This window comes from Dermochelys coriacea, chromosome 8 (genome assembly GCF_009764565.3).
Source record: "Dermochelys coriacea isolate rDerCor1 chromosome 8, rDerCor1.pri.v4, whole genome shotgun sequence".
In the NCBI taxonomy this organism is placed as follows: domain Eukaryota; kingdom Metazoa; phylum Chordata; order Testudines; family Dermochelyidae; genus Dermochelys; species Dermochelys coriacea.
This window is the reverse complement of record NC_050075.1, coordinates 43497417-43519194: the sequence shown is the minus strand read 5'-3', so window position 1 is coordinate 43519194 and position 21778 is coordinate 43497417. Positions and strand designations below refer to the sequence as shown.

Here is a 21778-nt window from a genome sequence, read left to right as displayed (position 1 = left end):
CAGCATTTTAGAAAGCAAAATACAAATTCTTATGGGTGACCAACAAAGTAATAATCAGTGGTGATTATTGCAGGAGAGCCAGGAGAGAGAAGGTTTATGACCAGGTCTCTTGCTTTTGTTAGCTTGGTCTCACCTCTTTTGGGAGAAAATAGGTTGAGAATTTTCGAAAAGGAACTTTCCTGCTTGTTTTATACTTCTCTGCTTTGTGAAATAAAACAATCAACTATAAAATAATATGAGGTAATATAATCCAAAATCAAATGTATAAGCCTATATGAACTTTTGCATATCTTACAGCTCATTAATGTGAAGTTGTGTCTTTACTGTATCACACTTCTCCCACAAATTGATTGCAGTAGAATAATTTTTGAGGCCTTCCTCCTCACATAGCTGTCTGATCTGTCTGTGGTATTTCTAGGGAGCCCATTTTTATAGCAAATAGTGTTTGCGCTGAGTTGTTTAGTGGACTCTACTCTCCCCCTTTCCTGGGTTTGTCAGGTTTACTTCTGCCTCCATCTTCTTTCATGCTTGTTGCTGTAATTTCTTCAGTTATGGCAGGAAGGCTTTCTTACAGGTGCTCAGCAAATGCTTAGCTCTCAACTCTGTTGTTGGTCTGTAAATTGTGCCAGAGGCAGGGACTTCTCAACTGACTCCCTGTATTTCTGGCTTTGGCAAGCCTTGTCCTGGATTCACTTTGCTCCTTTCTCTCAGGGGAATGGAGCTGTTATGGTGGGTTGTTGAAGCAGTTTCCTATGTAGCCAGGTTCCAACTTGTTGAGGGCCTTTAAAGATTAAGAGCAAGGCCTTGACTAGGGACTGGGAGTTGAAAAGTGTGGCAGGATGAAGGGTCTGCAGTTTGGAAGAGCTATTCAGAGCTTCTTAGATGAGCAAGAGTGGAATGTCTGCCAGAGTTTTTGTATACACACTGTTCATGGTGACTCATCTTGTTATTCCCTCACCCCAGCTCAGCACTAGTTTATGCATTTGCATATGTGCCTTGTGCATATAAATGGAGGGATGGGGCAGGGTGGTTTAAACACACATGAAGGAAATTGGTTTAGATGTGTGTGCTGTCATAAGGTGTAAGAACTTTCCTTTATTCTCTTCTAAAATAATTTTTGAGTAAATAATTAAAAATAATGTCAATAAGAAATAGAAATAACATTCCAGGAGCTTTTCTTTAAAGAAAAAAAAAATTCCTAGACACCAACTGTAAGGCAGAATCCATGTTGAAAATACTTATCAGTTAATTTAAACCAATATGATTTGAACATTGTAGTTATTAAACAGAAATATTTGAAAATCAGTAAGTTAGAATATTCAGACCTCCATGTCTAAGTCTGGAAATCCTCAGTTTCCAATGCTAACACCTTCCCCTCCCACATCCATTTATCTAAGTTTTTATAATGCACCCATCCCCAGTCCTCTAAGACCCGCATTGCTGCTCAGATTTAAACTTCATCCTTAGCTAGTAGCATCAGCATTCAAATGCACAACTGTGAGATGCAAAGGGTGCTCTGCTACACACTGCAGTACTCGGGTTACCTTATGCAATGCTGTTAAACACGCGGAGATGTGAACTTGTCATTCTGCAGCTGGAAGGTTTACAGTTGTTATTGAAAATGATTTAAATGATGTCATATGGTGGTGCCTAATCCCAGCGCTTCTTCAGGATATCTCACATGTTGACCCTGTTCTGTGTAAGTAAAAGCAGGATGAATGTGAGCTTAGCTGGAAAAGAACCATTTTCTGCATGAGCTGGTTTAATAAATGCTGATGAGGCAACTCAGCTCCTCTCAGAAATCTCTCAGCACCCTTCAGGATCAGACACTATGTTCTGGGCACCACATTACCAGGAAGATGCAGACAAATGAGGGAGTTCAGAAAAGCACAGCAAAAACTAATAAGGGGCTAGAAGAGCTGATTTTTGGGGAAAGATTAAAAGAGCTAAATGTATAGCTTGTCTAAGCAATTGCTAGGAGGAGAGACTAAAAAGACTGGGACTGTGTATTTTAGGAGAGGTGAAATGGGAAAATAATAAATGGTCTAGAGGAGGAAATCAGGTGCTCCTAGTTACCATCTCTAATGCAACAAGACCAAAGGAATGTTCAATGAAAAGCAGCAAATTTTAAAAATGATAAAAGTAGAATACAGTCCATGATGTGGCTGTAGACTCACTTGAGGAAACTTCCTCATTTGAGGAAAAGAGCTTATCAGGATACTAGAAAAAGAGGTATTTATATGGTGTGACAAAGTTCTTCCTCTGCCTTGGTGGGTCCTGCGCTTATTGGCGGATTTGCTCTCCTCAAAGGTTCACGGCAGCCCTCAGTTTGGCCACTTTTGCTAGTTCACTCAGCTAACCTCATCACTGGCCAGCATGGGGAAAAGGAAGGAGAACAATCCCCGCAGTCTCTGCTGATCCACCTAGTGGGTTGGGGGACAAGCCAGGGACCTTCTCCTCTGCTGGGACCCACAGTCCAGGTCAACTCCTCTTACATCCAGTAGAGGGAAGAGGGATGGGGGGAACCCGGGCCCGCCCTCTACTCCGGGTTCCAGCTTAGGGCCCTGGGCCCTGTGGATCACAGCTGTCTACTGTGTTTCTTGTAACAGTTGTGTGACAGCTGTAACTCCCTGGGCTACTTCCCCATGGCCTCCTCCCAACATCTTTTTTTATCCTCACAACAGGACCTTCCTCCTGATTCCAGATAGTGTTTGTACTCCTCAATCCTCCAGGAGCATGCCCCCTCACTCTCAGCTCCATGCGCACCCCTCACTGACTAAAATGAGGTCCTTAATACCAGGTGCCCTGATTAGCCTGCCTGTTGTTAGGATATAGATATTCAGGCCTGTCTGTAAAGGCCTACACTCTAAGAATTTAGGTGTATTCTTATCACTTAGCTAGTTATAGAGGTATAAAAGAAAGAATCAAAATCACTGTCTGCCGGTATAAGGGCCTTCTCTTACTGTGACAGTCTGAGGCCCTGTTCTTAGGCTAAGGCCTTTGGCTAAGCGGCAGAGGCAACCATAAGCTGGGAAGTGACCGGTCACATCCTCATATTCCAGACTAGTCACATTGAAAGAAGGTGCTATTGGGCTGTTAGGCATTATCAGGACAGGATTGTATTCCTGTCACCTCCAGAGAAAGGGAAGAGCCTAGAAGATTTAAAAAAAACTTAGTTTGATAGCATCCTGTCGGGCAAGAACTCACTGATCAATAGACACAGCTGGAAAACCCTTATGTCTTTATAGATGTAGTTGTAAAATCCTCATTTCTGTGTTGTTTTATCATTGTAGCCCCCATTTCCCTGTTGTTTGTCTGTATAATCTGTGTCTAGTTCTGTGATTGTTTCTGTCTGCTGTATAATTAATTTTGCTGGGTGTAAACTAATTAAGGTGGTGGGATATAATTGGTTAAATACTCATGTAACAATATGTTAGGATTGGTTAGTTAAATTTCAGTAAAATGACTGGTTAAGGTATAGCTAAGCAGAACTCAAGTTTTACTATATAGTCTGTAGTCAGTCAGGAAGTAAGGGGGTAATGGGAACAGGGAATGGGTGTGGAGAAATTGGAATCATGTTTTACTAAGGGGGGGAATGGGAACAGGGACACAGGCAAGGCTCTGTGGTGTCAGAGCTGGGAAGTGGGACGCTAAGGAAGGAAACTGGAATCATGCTTGCTGGAAGTTCACCTCAATAAACATTGAATTGTTTGCATCTTTGAACTTCAGGTATTGTTGCTCTCTGTTCATGCAAGAAGGACCAGGGAAGTAAGTGTGTGAAGGAATAAGCCCCTAACACCTGTCTTAATTGATTTTAACAGCTTCTTAATTGGCTCCAGGTGTCCTAATTAGCCTGCCTGCTTTAATTGGTTCCAGCAAGTTCGTGATTGTTCTGGAGCCTCCCCTGTTACCATATCCAGGGGAAAGGGACCTGCTTAATCTAGGGCTAATATATCTGCCTTCTATCTCCCTTGATGCCTTTGAGGAGCAGTGGGCGCTGTCCGGGGTTCTCTGCTCGGTGTCCCCGTCAGGTTCCCTTTGTTTGACCCTTTGACCATGCTCCTGTTCCTGTTATTTTATTAGTTGTATCCCGAAATCACTTGGCTTCCAAGTCCTGTGGATCCACCCCCTTAGGCTGGGGGGGGACCCTTTAGCAGTGGGTGGGCTTCTGCCCACCCACTTCCTGGATCCCAATAGGATCACTCTCCTGTAGCCATCTGGCCCGACCCTGTCACAATGGATAATGAGAACATCCAGGGTTATGTTAGGATAAAAAATGTTTTTAGAAGGGCTATATGGCCCTGATCCTGCAAACAAGCATTTGTGTCCCTTCACTAGCATGTGTAGTCCTGTTTGTGGTAGTAAAGTTAAGCACATGCACAAATGTTGACAGGATCAAAGCCTATAAATCCTCATGCTTCAAAGCATAAACTAGTCACCAACTGATGGGAGTAGGGAGAAACTTCCATTTTGGGAAAGGTATTTCATTTGTTGTCTGCTGTGGGGCTCCTTACACATTCTGCTGAAGCCTCTTCAACAGCCATTGTCAGAGAGAGATTGCTGGACTAGATGATCTGATTTGGTATGGCGATTCTTTTGTACCTGTAATAATCACCTATGAGAATTTGAAGAGTTCAAACACCAAAAGAGGAGAGGAATTATTTTAGAGAGTGGTACAAGGGGCTTTAGAGGAGTCAAGGGATGAAGTTAAGAAGAGAAAGTTTAAGCTGTCAGGAACATTTCCTCACTAAACAATAGTAGCCTTTGGAATAGTATTCCAATGGAAGTGGTCAAATTTTAATATTCGTTCAGTGATTATATTAATGTAAAAGATTTAATTAGCTGTGGATTTTTAAAAATCATTTAAAATTAGACTAGAGGAAAGCAGTAAAATATAGATTCTAAGGCCAGAAGGAACCATTGTGATCATCTAGTCTGACCTGTTGCATAGCACAGGCCAGAGAACTGCGCAAAATAATTCCTTGAGCTTGTCTTTTAGAAAAACATCCACTCCTGATGTAAAAATTGTCAGTGATGGAGAATCCACCATGATCCCTTGATAAGTTGTTCCAAAGGTTAGTTACCCTTATTTCCTGTCTGAATTTGTGTAGCTTCAGCTTCCAGCCATTGGATTTTGTCAGACCTTTCTCTGCTAATTTGAAGGACCCCCATGTAGATACTTACAGACTGATCAAGTCATCCCTTAACCTTCTCTTTGTTAAGCTAAACAGATTTAGCTTCTTGAGTCTATCACTATAAAGCAGGTTTTCTAATCCTGTAATCATTCTCATGGTTCTTCTCTGAACCCTTTCCAGTTTATCAACATTCTTCTTGAATTTGTGGATACCAGAACTGGACACAGTATTCCACCTCTTCTACTATTGAATAGTACAGGACCCAAGACAGACCCCTTGTGGAACCTGGTAGATATGCCTGCCCAGTTTGACGGCAAACTGTTGATAACTATTCTGAGTACCTTTTTTCAGACAGTTGTACACTCACTTTGTAGTAATGTCATTTAGACTGGATTTCTCTAGTTTGCTTATGTGAATGTCATGTGGGACTGTGACAAAAGCCTTACTTAAAATCAAGGTATATTACATCCACTATTTCTACCCATTCATTATGCCAGTAACCCTGTCAAAGAAGGAAATTAGGTTGGTTTGCATGAATTGTTCCTGACAAATCCATCTTGGCTATTCCTTATCACCCTATTTTCATCTAGGTTCTTACAAATTGCTTGTTTAATAATTTGTTCCAGTATCTTTCCAGGTATCGAAGTTAGGCTGACTGGTCTGTAATTCCCAGGTCCTCTTTGTTCCCCTTTTTACAGATATATATTATGTTTGCCCTCCTCTGGCCCTATGGGACCTCACCGGTCCTCCATGAGTTCTCAAAGATAATCACTAATAGTTCCAACGTGGCTTCAGCTAGTTCCTTAAGTACCCTAGGGTGAATTTCATCAAGCCCTACCAACTTGAATACATCTAACTTATCTAAATATTTTGTAACCTGTTCTTTCTCTATTTTCCTATACTAATCTCTTGTAAAGTATCACTGTGAGCTGTTCAGCACATGCTTTGCTCCATTTCAGGGGTGGCTGTGTGTCACTGTTAATTGATGTATTCTCTGTATGGTTCTTGAAAGCACTCTGGACTCCTTTGGGTGAAGTGGGCTCTAGAAATGTAGAAACTATGACTGTCACTTTATTTTATTCAGAGAGGATGCACAGCAGCTGTCATACTGCACTGCATAGCTCATGGTAGATTTCAGTTACAGCTGGTAAGATCTAAATTGAAAGGCAGAGCTTTGGGTTACAGAATTCTGGACTAGATGAGCTACTTATCTGATTCTGATGATTTAAAATGCTGAGGATCCTTATCTCTTCAAACATGTTTGTTTAATATAAAGTGGTCTGCTGAGATTGTTTTCACTCCAGAATAACAGGATTTGCTGACTAATGAGAGACAATGAGAGCCTAAGGAGCAGCAATTAACTAAATATACAAAAAAAGGCTGCTGAAATTGCCTTGAGTGCCTAAGGTGTAAAAAGAGAGAGAAACAAACTACTTTAAGGTCAGGTAACTCACCTTCATGCCCGTTAACCAGTACAATCTCTAGACAGGTTTCAGAGTAGCAGCCGTGTTAGTCTGTATTCGCAAAAAGAAAAGGAGTACTTGTGGCACCTTAGAGACTAACTCTAAGGTGCCACAAGTACTCCTTTTCTTTTTGCGAATACAGACTAACACGGCTGCTACTCTGAAACCTGTCATTATGCAAGGCACTGAATTTAGCCGTATAGAGTGAAATTTGTTAGTCTCTAAGGTGCCACAAGTACTCCTTTTCTTTAATCTCTAGACAGCAACTAGAGCATTCTGCAGTTCCATGGCTATAGACTTTGCCACCCAGGCTACGCATTATCAAAGACTTCAGCCACCTCAAAGGGGAAAAAACCCAAACTTCCTTCCTAATCCCTCCCAGTCATAAATAACATGAGTAGTTCTGTGCTGGTTGCATTATCTGTTTTCATATTTAATTCTTTGAAAACCTCTCTTTTTGAATTCACTTAATACTGCCCCAGAAAGTAGGGGCCTTGCTGCAGAATTTAGGTGCATTTTACTAATAAATATGTAGGGCCTTTCCCATGGTAGAATGGATAGAACTCTTGTTACAGCTTTGCTGCCTTGGCTGATTAGCAGATAGAATATGGTGTTGTCTGTATCATTACAGCAGGCTCTGCATCATGGCAGAAAATTAAACATTCCTCTAATCATTTGAAATTCATGCTCTCTCTACTGGAATGGACAAGATATTCCAAGAAGTCCTGTAAAGGTATCGTGTGTCACCCATAACAGTTAAAAAAAAACAAAAAAAAAACAAAAAAAAAAACCTCTTTCCTTTTGGTTAGTAAAGAGCATGAAAAAACAAGTGTTCCATTTAGAAAATGTCCAGGCCAGCAAATGTCCTGCATGATTCTGTCATTCCAAAATAACATGGTTTGCACTCTAGTTTCTGGGGACTTCACTTTATATAAGTAATAGGAGCATTTCTCCTCCAGTATTCCATATTGTTAAGTTCCCTATGTACAGACTTCACATCTTGTTTAAACACATACAGTGGGGGGGAGGTGACCAAATAGCACATGAATTCTTTATTTTTTCAGATCTGTTCCTCAAAATGCGTGAGAAAATTGGTCCTCAGACATTCATTTAGCTAAGATACGTTCTGGAATTCATCAGTGTTTGTTTCAGAGTAGCAGCCATGTTAGTCTGTATTCGCAAAAAGAAAAGGAGTACTTGTGGCACCTTAGAGACCAACACATTTATTTGAGCATAAGCTTTCATGAGCTACAGCTCACTTCATCGGATGCATTCCACTGAATGCATCTGATGAAGTGAGCTGTAGCTCGCGAAAGCTTATGCTCAAATAAATTTGTTAGTCTCTAAGGGTATGTCTACACTACGAAATTAGGTCAAATTTATAGAAGTCGGTTTTGTAGAAAGCATTTTTATACAGTTGAGTGTGTGTGTCCCCACACAAATGCTCTAAGTGCATGTAGTCGGCGGACTGTGTCCACAGTACCGAGGCAACTGTCGACTGCCGGAGCTTTGCGCTATGGGTAGCTATTCCACAGTTCCTGCAGTCTCCACCGCCCATTTGAATTCTGGGTAGAAATCCCAGTGCCTGATGGGGCTAAAACATTGTCACGGGTGGTTCTGGGTACATGTCATCAGGCCCCTGTTCCCTCCCTCCGTAAAAGCAAGGGCAGACAATCATTTTGCGCCTTTTTTCTTGAGTTACCTGTGTAGATGCCATACCATGGCAAGCATGGAGCCCGCTCAGCTAACCGTCACCGTATATCTCCTGGGTGCTGGCGGACGTGGTACTGCATTGCTACACAGCAGCAGTTTATTGCCTTTTGGCAGCAGACAGTGCAGTATGACTGGTAGCCATCATCGACGTAGTCTTGGGCATTCTTTTAACCGGGCGCCTGGGCAAACATGGGAGTGACTCAGCCCGGTCATTTCCCTTGTTTCGTCTCCTGGCGATTGACTCCTACCAGCAGTGCACTGTCTTTTAATCTGCAGCTAGCAGAAGATGATGGCCAGCAGTCATACTGCACTGTCTTCTGCATAGCACCCAGGAGGTGACGATGGCTAGCGGTCGTACTGCACAGTCTGCTGCCAGCAAGATGTATAAAGATAGATGAAGTGGCTCAAAACAAGAAATAGACCAGGTTTGTTTTCTATTCATTTTCTCCTCCCTCCCTCCCTCGCTCTGTGAAATCAACGGCCTGCTAAACCCAGTTTTGAGTTCTATCCTTGAGGTTTTGAGTTCTATCCTTGAATTATATCCTCAGTTTCTTCCAAAGCCACTCCCTTTGTTGATTTTAATTCCCTGTAAGCCATGTCGTCAGTCGCCCCTCCCTCCGTCAGGGCAACAGCAGACAATCGTTCTGCGCCTTTTTTCTGTGCAGACGCCATACCACGGCAAGCATGGAGCCTGCTCAGATCACTTTGGCATTTAGGAGCACATTAAACACCACACTCATTATCCAGCAGTATATGCAGCACCAGAACCTGGCAAAGCGAAACCAGACGAGTAGGCGACGTCAGCGTGGTTACAAGAGTGATGAGGACATGGACACAGACTTCTCTCAAAGCACGTGCCCTGGCAATGTGGGCATCATGGTGCTAAGGGGCAGGCTCATGCGATGGAACGCCAATTCTGAGCCCGGGAAACAAGCACAGACTGGTGGGACTGCATAGTGTTGCAGGTCTGGGACGATTCCCAGTGGCTGCGAAACTTTCGCGTGCGTAAGGGCACTTCCATGGAACTTTGTGACTTGCTTTCCCCTGCCCTGAGGCGCAAGAATACCAAGATGAGAGCAGCCCTCACAGTTGAGAAGTGAGTGGCAATAGTCCTGTGGAAGCTTGCAACACCAGACAGCTACCGGTCAGTCGGGAATCAGTTTGGAGTGGGCAAATCTACTGTGGGGGCTGCTGTGATGCAAGTAGCCAATGCAATCAAAGATCTGCTGATAACAAGGGTAGTGACCCTGGGAAATGTGCAGGCCATAGTGGATGGCTTTGCTGCAATGGGATTCCCTAACTGTGGTGGGGCCATAGACGGAACCCATATCCCTATCTTGGCACTGGAGCACCAAACCGTCGAGTACATAAACCTCAAGGGGTACTTTTCAGTAGTGTTGCAAGCACTGGTGGATCACAAGGGACGTTTCACCAACATCAACGTGGGATGGCCGGGAAAGGTACATGACGCTCGCATCTTCAGGAACTCTGGTCTGTTTCAAAAGCTGCAGGAAGGGACTTTCTTCCCAGACCAGAAAATAACCATTGGGGATGTTGAAATGCCTATAGTTATCCTTGGAGACCCAGCCTACCCCTTAATGCGATGGCTCATGAAGCCATACATAGGCAGCCTGGAGAGTGGTCAGGAGCTGTTCAACTACAGGCTGAGCAAGTGCAGAATGGTGATAGAATGTGCATTTGGATGTTTAAAAGCGCGCTGGCGCAGTTTACTGACTCAGTGAAACCAGTATTCCCACTGTTATTACTGCTTGCTGTGCGCTCCACAACATGTGTGAGAGTAAGGGGGAGATGTTTATGGCAGGGTGGGAGGTTGAGGCAAATCGCCTGGCTGCTGGTTACGCACAGCCAGACACCAGGGCGGTTAGAAGAGCACAGGAGGGTGCGGTGCGCATCAGAGAAGCTTTGAAAACCAGTTGCATGACTGGCCAGGCTACGGTGTGAAAGTTCTGTTTGTTTCTCCTTGATGAAACCCCCCACCCCTTGGTTCACTCTATTTCCCTGTAAACTAACCATGCTCCCCACCTCCCTTCAATCACCGCTTGCAGAGGCAATAAAGTCATTGTTGCTTCACATTCCTGCATTCTTTATTAATTCATCACACAAATAGGGGGATAATTACCAAGGTAGCCCAGGAGGGGTGGTGGAGGAGGGAAGGACAAGGCCACACCGCACTTTAAAAGTTTAAAACGTATTGAATGCCAGCCTTCTGTTACTTGGGCAGTCCTCTGGGGTGGAGTGGCTGGGTGGCTGGAGGTCCCCCCACCGTGTTCTTGGGCATCTGGGTGAGGAGGCTATGGAACTTGGGGAGGAGGGCGGTTGGTTACACAGGTGATGTAGTGGTGGTCTGTGCTCCTGCTGCCTTTCCTGCAGCTCAACCGTACGCTGGAGCATATTAGTTTTCCCTTCAGCAGCCTCAGCATTGAATCCTGCCTCCTCTCATCATGCTGCCGCCACCTCTCAGCTTCAGCCCGCCACCTCTCCTCCCGGTCATTTTATGCATTCCTGCACTCTGACATTGTCTGCCTCCATGCATTTGTCTGTGCTCTGTCAGTGTGGGAGGACAGCATGAGTTCAGAGAACATTTCATCGCGAGTGCGTTTTTTTCACCTTCTAATCTTCGCTAGCCTCTGGGAAGGAGAAAATCCTGTGATCCTTGAAACACATGCAGCTGGTGGAGAAAAAAAAAGGGACAGTGGTATTTGAAAAGACACATTTTATAGAACAATGGGTACACTCTTTCACGGTAAACCTTGCTGTTAACATTACATACATGGCACATGTGCTTTTGTTACAAGGTCGCATTTTGCCTCCCCCCACCGCGTGGCTAACAGCGGGGAACATTTCTGTTCAGCCACAGGCAAACAGCCCAGAAGGAACGGGCACCTCTGAATGTCCCCTGAAGAAAAGCACCCTATTTCAACCAGGTGACCATGAATGATATCACTCTCCTGAGGATAATACAGAGAGCTAAAGAACAGATGTTGTTTGAACCACCAGCAAACATATACTGCAATGCTTTGTTCTACAATGATTCCCGAGTACGTGCTACTGGCCTGGAGAGGTAAAGTGTCCTACCATGGTGGATGGAATAAGGCTGCCCTCCCCAGAAACCTTTTGCAAAGGCTTTGAGAGTATATCCAGGAGAGCCACAAATGCCAGGGCAAATTAATCATTAAACATGCTGGCTTTTAAACCTTTTATAGTATTTTAAAAGGTACACTCACCAGAGGTCCCTTCTCTGCCTGGTGGATCCGGGAGGCAGCCTTGGGTGGGTTCGGGGGTACTGGCTCCAGGTCCAGGGTGAGAAAGAGTTCCTGGCTGTCAGGAAAACCGGTTTCTCCGCTTATTTGCTGTGAGCTATCTACAGCCTCCTCATCATCGTCTTCCTCGTCCCCAAAACCTGCTTCCATGTTGTCTCCATCTCCATTGAAGGAGTCAAACAACACTTCTGGGGTAGAGGCGACTGAACCCCCTAAAATGGCATGCAGCTCATCATAGAAGCGGCATGTTTGGGGCTCTGTCCCGGAGCGGCCATTCGCCTCTCTGGTTTTCTGGTAGGCTTCCCTCAGCTCCTTAAGTTTCACACGGCACTGCTTCGGGTCCCTGTTATGGCCTCTGTCCTTCATGCCCTGGGAGATTTTCACAAATGTTTTGGCATTTCGAAAACTGGAACGTAGTTCTGATAGCACGGATTCCTCTCCCCATACAGCGATCAGATCCTGTACCTCCCGTTCGGTCCATGCTGGAACTCTTTTGCGATTCTGGGACTCCATCATGGTCACCTCTGCTGATGAGCTCTGCATGGTCACCTGCAGCTTGCCACACTGGCCAAACAGGAAATTGAAATTCAGAAGTTCACGGGCCTTTTCCTGTTTACCTGGTCAGTGCATTTGAATTGAGAATGCTGTCCAGAGCGGTCACAATGGAGCACTCTGGGATAGCTCCCGGAGGCCAATACCATTTAATTGCGTCCACAGTACCCCAAATTCGACCCAGCAAAACCGATTTCAGCTCTAATCCCCTTGTTGGGAATGGAGTAAGGAAATCGATTTTAAGAGCCCTTTAAGTCGAAAAAATGGGCTTCGTCGTGTGGACAGGTCCAGGGTTACATCGATTTAACGCTGCTAAATTCGACCTCAACGCCTAGTGTAGACCAGGGCTAAGGTGCTACAAGTACTCCTTTTCTTCTATCAGTGTTTGTGATAGTGGTGTGTGTGTTTTGGTATTTTGGGGTGTTCTTTTGTTTTGGTTTGGTTTTTTTGGTTTTTTAAAAGACCAAGTCCCTCTCCTCTGTACTTGAACAAACCCCTTAACAAGCACAGGGACCAACTTAGAAAAGGCTCTGCATTGATAAAGTACTTTGTGTGTTCTAAGGCAGTGCTTCTCAAGCTATCAGATGTGGGGGACCAGCATTTTTTTTTTCCAATGTGCGCGCAGACCGGCAGGTGATGGCTTGCGGACCGGCACCAGTCTTTTGACCACCACTTTGAGAATCACTGTTCTAAGGGACTTTTGCTACTTGATTTCACTGCTCATATCAGAAATGGGGCTATTGCTCACTTTTGCAGGAGTGAGGAGAGGATAAATTAATTATCTGCAGAGCATTTTAAAATAATCAGATGAAAGGCTTGATATAAGTGCATTGGGTGCTATCCTCGCAGTGTTGAAATCAAATGGGACTTCTGCCATTGACTTCAAGGGGGCTAGAATTTCACCCAGTCTCGGTATGGGAGAGGGATTAAAGGGTGTTATTAACTTATTATGGAGAGGGATAAATACAATTTTCAAGGCTCCATTGCTTGGAATATTTAAAAGTAGGGTTGTCAATTAATTGCAGTTAACTCACACAATTAACTCAAAAAAGTTAATCGCAGTTTTAATTGCACTTCTAAACAATAGAAAACCAATTGAAATTTATTAAATATTTTTGCATGTTTTTCTACTTTTCAAATATATTGATTTCAATTGCAACACAATACAAAGTATACAGTGCTCACTTTATATTATTTTCTATTACGAATATTTGCACTGTAAAAATGATGAAATAACATTTTTCAGTTCACCTCATACAAGTACTGTAGTGAAATCTCTATCGTGAAAGTGCAATTTACAAATGTAGATTTTTGTTGTTACATAACTGCACTCAAAAACAAAACAATATAAAACTTTAGCGCCTACAAGACCACTCAATCCTACTTCTTGTTTAGCCAATCGTTAAGAGAAACAAGTTTGTTTACATTTGCGGAAGATAATGCTGCCCGCTTCTTATTTACAATATCACCTGAAAGTGAGAACAAGCGGTGTCATGGCACTTTTGTAGCAGGCACTGCAAGGAATTGACATGCCAGATATGCTTAATATTCGTATGCCCCTTTGTGCTTCAGCCACCATTCCAGATGACATGCTTCCATGCTGATGATGCTCGTTTAAAAAAATGTGTTAATTAAATTTGTGACTCAACTCCTTGGGGGAGAATTGAATATCTCCTGCTCTGTGTTTTACCTGCATTCTGACATATATTTCATGTTATAGCCATCTCCGATGATGACCCAACACATGTTCATTTTAAGAACACTTTCACTGCAGATTTGACAAAATGCAAAGAAGGTACCAGTGTGAGATTTTTCTAAAATAGCTACAGCGCTCGACCCAAGTTTTAAGAATCTGAAACGCCTTCCAAAATCTTAGTGGGAGAAGGTGTGGAACATGCTTTCAGTAGTCCTAAAAGAAGAACACTCTGATGCGGAAACTACAGAACCTGAACCACAAAAAAGAAAATCAACCTGCTGGTGGCATCTGCTCATGATGATGAAAATGAATATGCATTAATCCACACTGCTTTGAGTCGTAATCGAGCAGAACCCATCAGCAGCATGGACACGTCCTCTGGAATGTTGGTTGAAGCATGAAGGGACATACGATGAAGCGGGTTGTAGCCCACTAAAGCTTATGCTCTAATAAATTTGTTAGTCTCTAAGGTGCCACAAGTACTCCTGTTCTTTTTGCGGATACAGACTAACACAGCTGCTATTCTGAAATATGAATCTATAGCACATCTGGCATGTACATATCTTGTGACACCGGTGTTAGGATATAGATATTCAGGCCTGTCTGTAAAGGCCTATACTCTAAGTATTTAGGTGTATTCTTATCACTTGGCTAGTTATAGAGGTATCAAAATCACTGTCTGCCGGTGTAAGGGCCTTCTCTTACTGTGACAGTCGGAGGCCCTGTTCTTAGGCTAAGGCCTTTGGCTAAGCAGCAGAGGCAGCCATAAGCTGGGAAGTGACCGGTCACATCCTCACATTCCAAACTAATCACATTGAAAGAAGGTGCTATTGGGCTGTTAGGAATACAGTCCTGTCCTGATAGTGCCTATCGCCTCCAGAGAAAGGGAAGTGCCTAGAAGATGTAAAAGGAAACTTAGTTTGATAGCATCCTGTCTGGCAAGAATTCACTTATCAATAGCTGGGATGTGAAATCCTCATTTCTGTGTTTGTTCTATCACTGTGGTCCCCATTTCCCCATTGTTTGTCTGAATAATCTCTGTCTGGTTCTGTGATTGTTTCTGTCTGCTGTATAATGAATTTTTCTGGGTGTAAACTAATTAAGGTGGTGGGATATAATTGGTTAAATAATCATGTTACAATATGTTAGGATTGGTTAGTTAAATTTCAGTAAAATGACTGGTTAAGGTATAGCTAAGCAGAACTCAAGTTTTACTATATAGTCTGCAGTCAATCAGGAAGTGAGTGGGTGTGTGCGTGGGGGAAATGGGAACAGGGAATGCGGGTGGGGAAATTCGAATCATGTTTGGCTAAGGGCAGGAATGGGAACGGGGACACAGGTGTAAGGCTCTGTGGTGTCAGAGCTGGGAAGGGGAACACTAAGGAAGGAAACTGGAATCATGCTTGCTGGAAGTTCACCCCAATAAACATCGAATTGTTTGCACCTTTGGACCTCGGGTATTGTTCTTCTCTGTTCATGAGAGAAGGACCAGGGAAGTAAGTGGGTGAAGGAATAAGCCCCCTAACAACAGGCTACAATAATGCCATGCAAACGCCAGTTCTCACTTTCAGGTGACATTATAAACAAGAAGCAGGCAGCATTATTTCCTGCAAATGTAAACAGACTTGTTTGTCTGAGCGATTGGCTGACCAAGAAGTAGGACTGACTGGACTTGCAGGCTCTAAAGTTTTACATTGTTTTATTTTTGAATGCAGTTATTTTTTATACTTAATTCTACATTTGTAAGTTCAACTTTCAAGATCAGGAAATTGCACTACAGTACTTGTATTAAGTGAACTGAAAAATACTATTTTTTTTGTATTTTGCGATGCAAGTATTGATAATAAAAATAAATATAAAGTGAGCACTGTATACTTTGTATGATGTCAAATATCAGGAGGTAGCCGTATTAGAGTGTATCCTCAAAAACAACAAGGAGTCCTGTGGCACCTTAAAGACTAACAGATTTATTTGGGCATAAGCTTTTGTGGGTAAAAAAACACTTCTTCAGATGCATTTGAAGACGTGTTTTTTTTACCCACGAAAGCTTATGCCCAAATAAATCTGTTAGTCTTTAAGGTGCCACCGGACTCCTTGTTGTTACTGTACACTTTGTATTCTGTATTATAATTGAAATCAATATATTTGAAAATGTAGAAAACATCCTAAAATATTTAATCGCGCTGCTAAACAATAATATAATAGCATTTATTTAATCACAATTAATTTGTTTGAATCATACAATTAATCGCGATTTATGTTTTTAATCGCTTGACAGCCCTATTTAAAAGTAGATTAGATAAAATGCTAGAAAATGTGCTTCAGGGAGTAATCCTGTAGTGGCCACAGAACACAGTTCAATGGCCTATTAGCTGTTTCATCTTAAATATTTATACTTCTGTTCCCATACTATGATAGATGATAGTTAAGGTTGTTCAGTCTAGTCCAAAGGACATGTACGATTATGCACATCACTTTTTTTTATGAGAAATTTAGAAATCACTAGCTATCGTTAATTAATAGTGCTGACACCAACACATCCTGGTGGATGGGGAGGTTTAACTTAACTCTTTCTCTGTAGCGATATCTTTATGGAAAACCTGCCAGAAACTCTCACAAGCTTATTGTTCCATCTGTAATACATATGATATAAGTGGAGGGAATTGCCACAAAGAAACCTAGAACAAATTGATAAATAGATTATCATGCATAAGAATTTTAGAACCGTAAGAACGGCCATATTGGATCAGACTGTGGTCCATCTTGCCCTGTATCCTCTCTCTGACAGTGGCCAGTACCAGCACTTCAGGGGAAGTGTACAGAACAGGGCAATTTTGGAGAGCTGTACCCCTGTCTTCCCCTCCAGGCTTCTGTCAATCAAAGGTTTAGGGTTGCTCTGGGCACGGGGCTACCTCCCTGATCATCTTGGCTAATAGCCATTGATGGACCTATCCTCCATCAACTCACTTAATCCTTTTTTGAACCCAGTTATACTTTTGGCCTTCACAACATCCCATGGCAATAAGTTTCACAGATTAATTGTGCATTGTGTGAAAAAGTATTTCCTCTTGTTTATATTAAACATGCTGCATGCACTTTTGAGTGCATCATGTACCTGCCTTTACCCACTGGTACTTTTTTCTTAACTTGAAAATTGACTTGTTTTCAAATATTTTGCATATGCTTGCAGCTACTTTTGTGGGGACACTGCATTTAGGGAGGAATCTGCTTTTAATTTTTGCTTGTGGCCTCTTCCAAATTTCATTACATCATTACGGCCTATTGAGCTGAGATATGGGCACCCTTTGGGAAAAATGGGACACAGTCATGTGCAGCAAGACAATTAGCAAATCAGTTAGGCGTCTGTAATGAGAACCAATGAATCTATAGGTAGCTATTCGTGTCCACACTGTTTAGTGGCACCAGGTACAGACGTTAGAGGGCTTATTCCTTCACCTACTTACTTCCCTGGTCCTTCTCACATGAACAGAGAACAACAATATCAAAGTCCAAAGGTGCAAACAATTCCATGTTTATTGGGGTGAACTTCCAGCAATCAATGATCCAGTTTCCTTCCTTAGTGTCCCCTTTCCCAGCTCTGACACCACAGAGCCTTGCCTGTGTCCCTGTTCCCATTTCTCCCCCCCTTAGCAAAACATGATTCCAATTCCCCCAGCCCTATTCCCCATTCCCATTCCCCCCTTTCTTCCTGATTGACTGCAGCCTATATAGTAAAACTTGAGTTCTGCTTAGCTATACCTTAACCAATCATTTTACTGAAATTTAACTAACCAATCCTAACATATTGTAACATGATTATCTAATCAATTATATCCCACCACCTTAATTAGTTTACACCCAGAAAAATTCATTATACAGCAGACAGAAACAATCACAGAACCAGATGGATTTTACAGACAAACGAAAGGGAAATGGGGACTACAGTGATAGAACAACAAAGAAATGAGGATTTCACATCCCAGCTATTGATAAGTGAGTTCTTTCCAGACAGGATGCTATCAAACTAAGTTTCCTTTTACATCTTCTAGACTCTTCCCTTTCTCTGGAGGCGATAGGCACTATCAGGACAGGATTGCATTCCTAACAGCCCAATAGCTCCTTCTTTCAATGTGATTAGTTTGGAATGTGAGGATGTGACCGGTCGCTTCCCAGCTTATGGCTGCCTCTGCTACTTAGCCAGAGGCCTTAGCCTAAGCACAGGGCCTCAGACTGTCACAGTAAGAGAAGGCCCCTACATTGGCAGACAGTGATTTTGATTCTTTTATACCTCTATAACTAGCTAAGTGATAAGAATACACGTAAATTCTTAAAGTATAGGCCTTTGAACACAGACCTGAATATCTATATCCTAACAACTCTGAGTTTGTATACTATACAGCTGTATTTGCAAATTGAAGTAACACTGTTTAACAGAAGGTAATTAAATGATCTACTGAAAGAATGTGGTGATGTCTAGCCCAATGAAAATAAATGTCACTCTTCCGGAAACCCACCCCGTGGGAGGTGTGGTTGGTCTATTAGGCCAACGCGCCTTAAATCAGAATCAAATATAGTAATCCCAACTCCTGTAGGTGGGCTCTTTGTAATAACAAACCACAGTGAGCAGGGACTAAAGAGTGTCTGTAAGTGTATCCGAGACTTAGATTGAAACTCGACTGCTAGGCATTTGTTGTGGAGAAAAAAAAATCCTGGCTTTGAGGCGGGAGTGTTATAGAAAGGCTTTTTGATTAAAGGGCAAAGATTTGATATTTGCATCAAATGAGTGCTATGCGTTTCTTTGTCTGAAGAGTCCTCTCTCGTGAAGGCACAGAGTTCAACAGCAGAACCAAATGCATTATACTGAATGACTCACTGATGTAAGTACAGGAAGAGACTCAAGCTCTTGGATTGATCTCTCTCCAACTTTGAACAATTGAAAGTAGGCATAGTATGTCTAGGCCTTTTAATTTTATTCTTCTAGACCTGAGCACTAATGTCTTCTCTTGAACCTTGGGGAGCAGTGGGCTATTGCCTGCTCTCTTTTCCCATTACAAAACACATACTCTAGAAATCAAGTCAAATGAAACATGGCAAAGATAAACTCTGGTCATAAGAGGTGTAAGGTCCATTTGCAGTGGGTGCCAGGAGTCACCAGGTGACACTGTTGCATAGTCTTGCATGTTCTTTTTCTAATGTGTGAGCAGTTTCTGAAGACATGCTGTAATGTTAGTTTTGTGATGCATAATCTATTTGGGGGAGCTGTTGTAAACAGCAGGGGCATTTGCTCTCCGCCTGCATCTCCCTAAAAGTCTTTATTCACCCCTTGGTACCAGGAGGCCTGAAGCTGTAGTTGAAGGGCCCCTTGCTGCAAGCACATACTTGAGTAACTTGAGTAGTGTACTTAGTCTTATTGACTTCAGTGGATCTGCTCATGTGAGTTAAGTTACTCATTTTTGTATGCATTTGAGAACTGGGCCCATAGTCATTAGTGTATGTTGTATTAGTTTGGCCACTGGCAAATCTGGAATATCATATCATATCGTATCACCAGCCAGTTACAGCACAGTTAGTATCACACACAGCCCACTCTCATACAATATTCTCAGTTGGCCTATATTAAAGCCGTATAGAGAATCCTCCTTTGGCTCAGCTCTCTCACCACAGACATGTTTCCTCACTGTCCTGCCCTTTGTGCAATCACACCTGTGCAAAAGAGGCATTACCCACTACCCTGTTACAATAGTAGTGTTTTTTACACATCTTTCTACAGGCGTGAATGAAGAAACAGGCCATGCCTGTTTTTTCACACATCTCATCCAGGCTCAAACTGCCCATGCTTTTTGTAACTGCCATAAGGAGTGGAGAGGAAATTGCCATATGTCAGTCATCAGAGGAGCAAGGGCTTTGAGGATCTGTCAGTCTCTTATTCTTAAAAGCACAGAGGTTTACATGCTGAGCTCAGTCACTGCTTCTACTTGCTACATTTGATCGTAAAATAGAGAATTTCCAGTACAGCACACTCCAGCCTTGACATTTTGCATTGGTGTCTGGAGTGAGGAATTCTGCACATAAGACTGACCATGTTTTTCTCTCTACAGGTCAAATCAAGAGAGAGAATACTACCAGATGAAAGGGAGTTTTGTGCTGCTGCCAGGACAATAACAGAAGCTGTCAAGCTAAAACTATCAGATCTTAAATACCATTGTGCCCATAAAAAAAATGGAATGCATGGTCCGTACAGGCTGGTATTTAAAGACAAGCGTTCTGCTAGCAAAAAAGGTTTCCTCAGTTCGGTATCGAAGGAGCCTATTACAAATGTTGTTAATGCCACAGAGGTGATCAGCAAACTGCAAATGGAAGAAGCCATTCTGAAGAGGGAGCTGAAGCGGCTGCAGGAAGAGTGCAGACACAAGCTGGATGTGATTGCAGAAGGGCTGGTTGGAGTGATTTGTATCCCACCTATGAAGAGATAAGTTCTCATCAAGAAAGGACAAGGGAATAGAGCTGTTTGATCAGAAGACATTTTACAAACCGTGTAAAATGAAGATCTGAATGTGGTTTTAATTCTCAGCCTTGAAAACAAAATTTGTCACTTCTTTATAATATGCACTGGGGCCAGAACACTGCACTCTTAATGGTTCTGTCTGCTGCCCCTTATTACTTACCTTACCAATTAAATTCTGCAGCAGGTGTTAGAGGGTGTGGGGTGTTTTTAAATCTCTCCTTCATGTAGATTTCTGATGCTTCTGCCAGGCATAGGCTCACTTTCAGAACTCTCTGTTTCTAGACACACGGTATTTGCAGATCTACAGACTGAAATACTAATTGCATTCAACATTTACCAGCAAGTGAGCATATTTATGACTCATAAAAATCCAGATACTGAGCAGAGATGAGTGCGGCCTTCGATGCTGAAAGGTATGCAAAGCACCAAGAATGAAAGCTATTTGAAATGTGCAGAAAAGGCTGCTGTTTAGTTCAGCTAGTTACATATTGTGTGGCAAGGCACAGAAGACATACAATTATCACAAAACAGATACAAAATGCTTAGTAGCAAATAAAAGTGACATCTTCTATATACACAGGCATGATGCACTTCAAATGATCAGATTCTCTATAGAAACACCCATTTTTATTAAACTGTATTCAGTTATGAAGCACAGTAATATAATTTATATATTCACTAGAGAATGTTTCTGTAAAATAGAAATAAGGCCTTAAATTCCAGGCTTTAAGAAACCCATGGTCTACATCTGGAGACTTCCCTCCCCCAGAACGTAAAGCCTTTCATTTGGCAGTAGCTTTTCATACCTTTCTGTTTGCTTTCAGTAAGAAACTGCTTTTATTCTTGTGATTTTTCTTCAGAAATAAAAACACAATTTGCTTTTCATTTGTGAATTGCAATGAGTAGCAGGATTACCTTGGTTTGGATTTCTGTCCATTACTCCCAGCTCTTCTGTTTGGGTGATTAACAGTGGCCTGTGACTCAAGAACCAAAAGTAAAAGTGCTTTCAAGGACATTATCATGTTCAAGTATTAGCATCATCATGGTTGTGAGATGAAGTAAGGTTGGGGGAGAGGGGCAAGGGTTGACTCTTCATTCCACTGCCAGATCTGAATTCTCTGCTGAGTTGCACTACCATTGGCATTTCTCATGCATTGTGCACAGGTGTCAATGATGATGCCAGGTGTAAAACAGCAGAGAACAAGAGCTGGGCGCCCAGCCTTGGCCCAACTGAAAGCCATATCACCAACCTACCAGAGACCGCAGGAGTGCACCTCATTTGCATAATGTGGGCCAGAGTGTAGCCACCCGTGTCTTCAGTACGGAGGTCGTACCATATTCCCCACAGACCAAAGAAGAGCGGGGTGCAGTGGTGTGTGAAGCCTTTGTGAGCCATGCTGGAGGCTGGGCTCCCATGTACTGGGGTACCTGAG

The 21778-nt window shown here is 42.7% G+C and overlaps 1 protein-coding gene across 4 annotated transcripts in view; it reads left to right on the top strand.

Moving 5' to 3' along the window:
- The window catches only part of TEDC1 (tubulin epsilon and delta complex 1), a 168944-nt gene extending 147696 nt beyond the window's left edge, over nt 1-21248 (top strand). For all 4 annotated transcript variants that reach the window (XM_038414283.2, XM_043520461.1, XM_043520460.1 and 1 more), the window contains one exon: nt 19939-21248. In XM_038414283.2, the coding sequence (XP_038270211.1) occupies nt 19939-20313 (375 nt within the window). In that variant the 3' untranslated portion in view covers nt 20314-21248. The remainder of the gene's footprint in view (nt 1-19938) is intronic.
- The last annotated feature ends 530 nt before the right edge of the window (nt 21249-21778 follow it).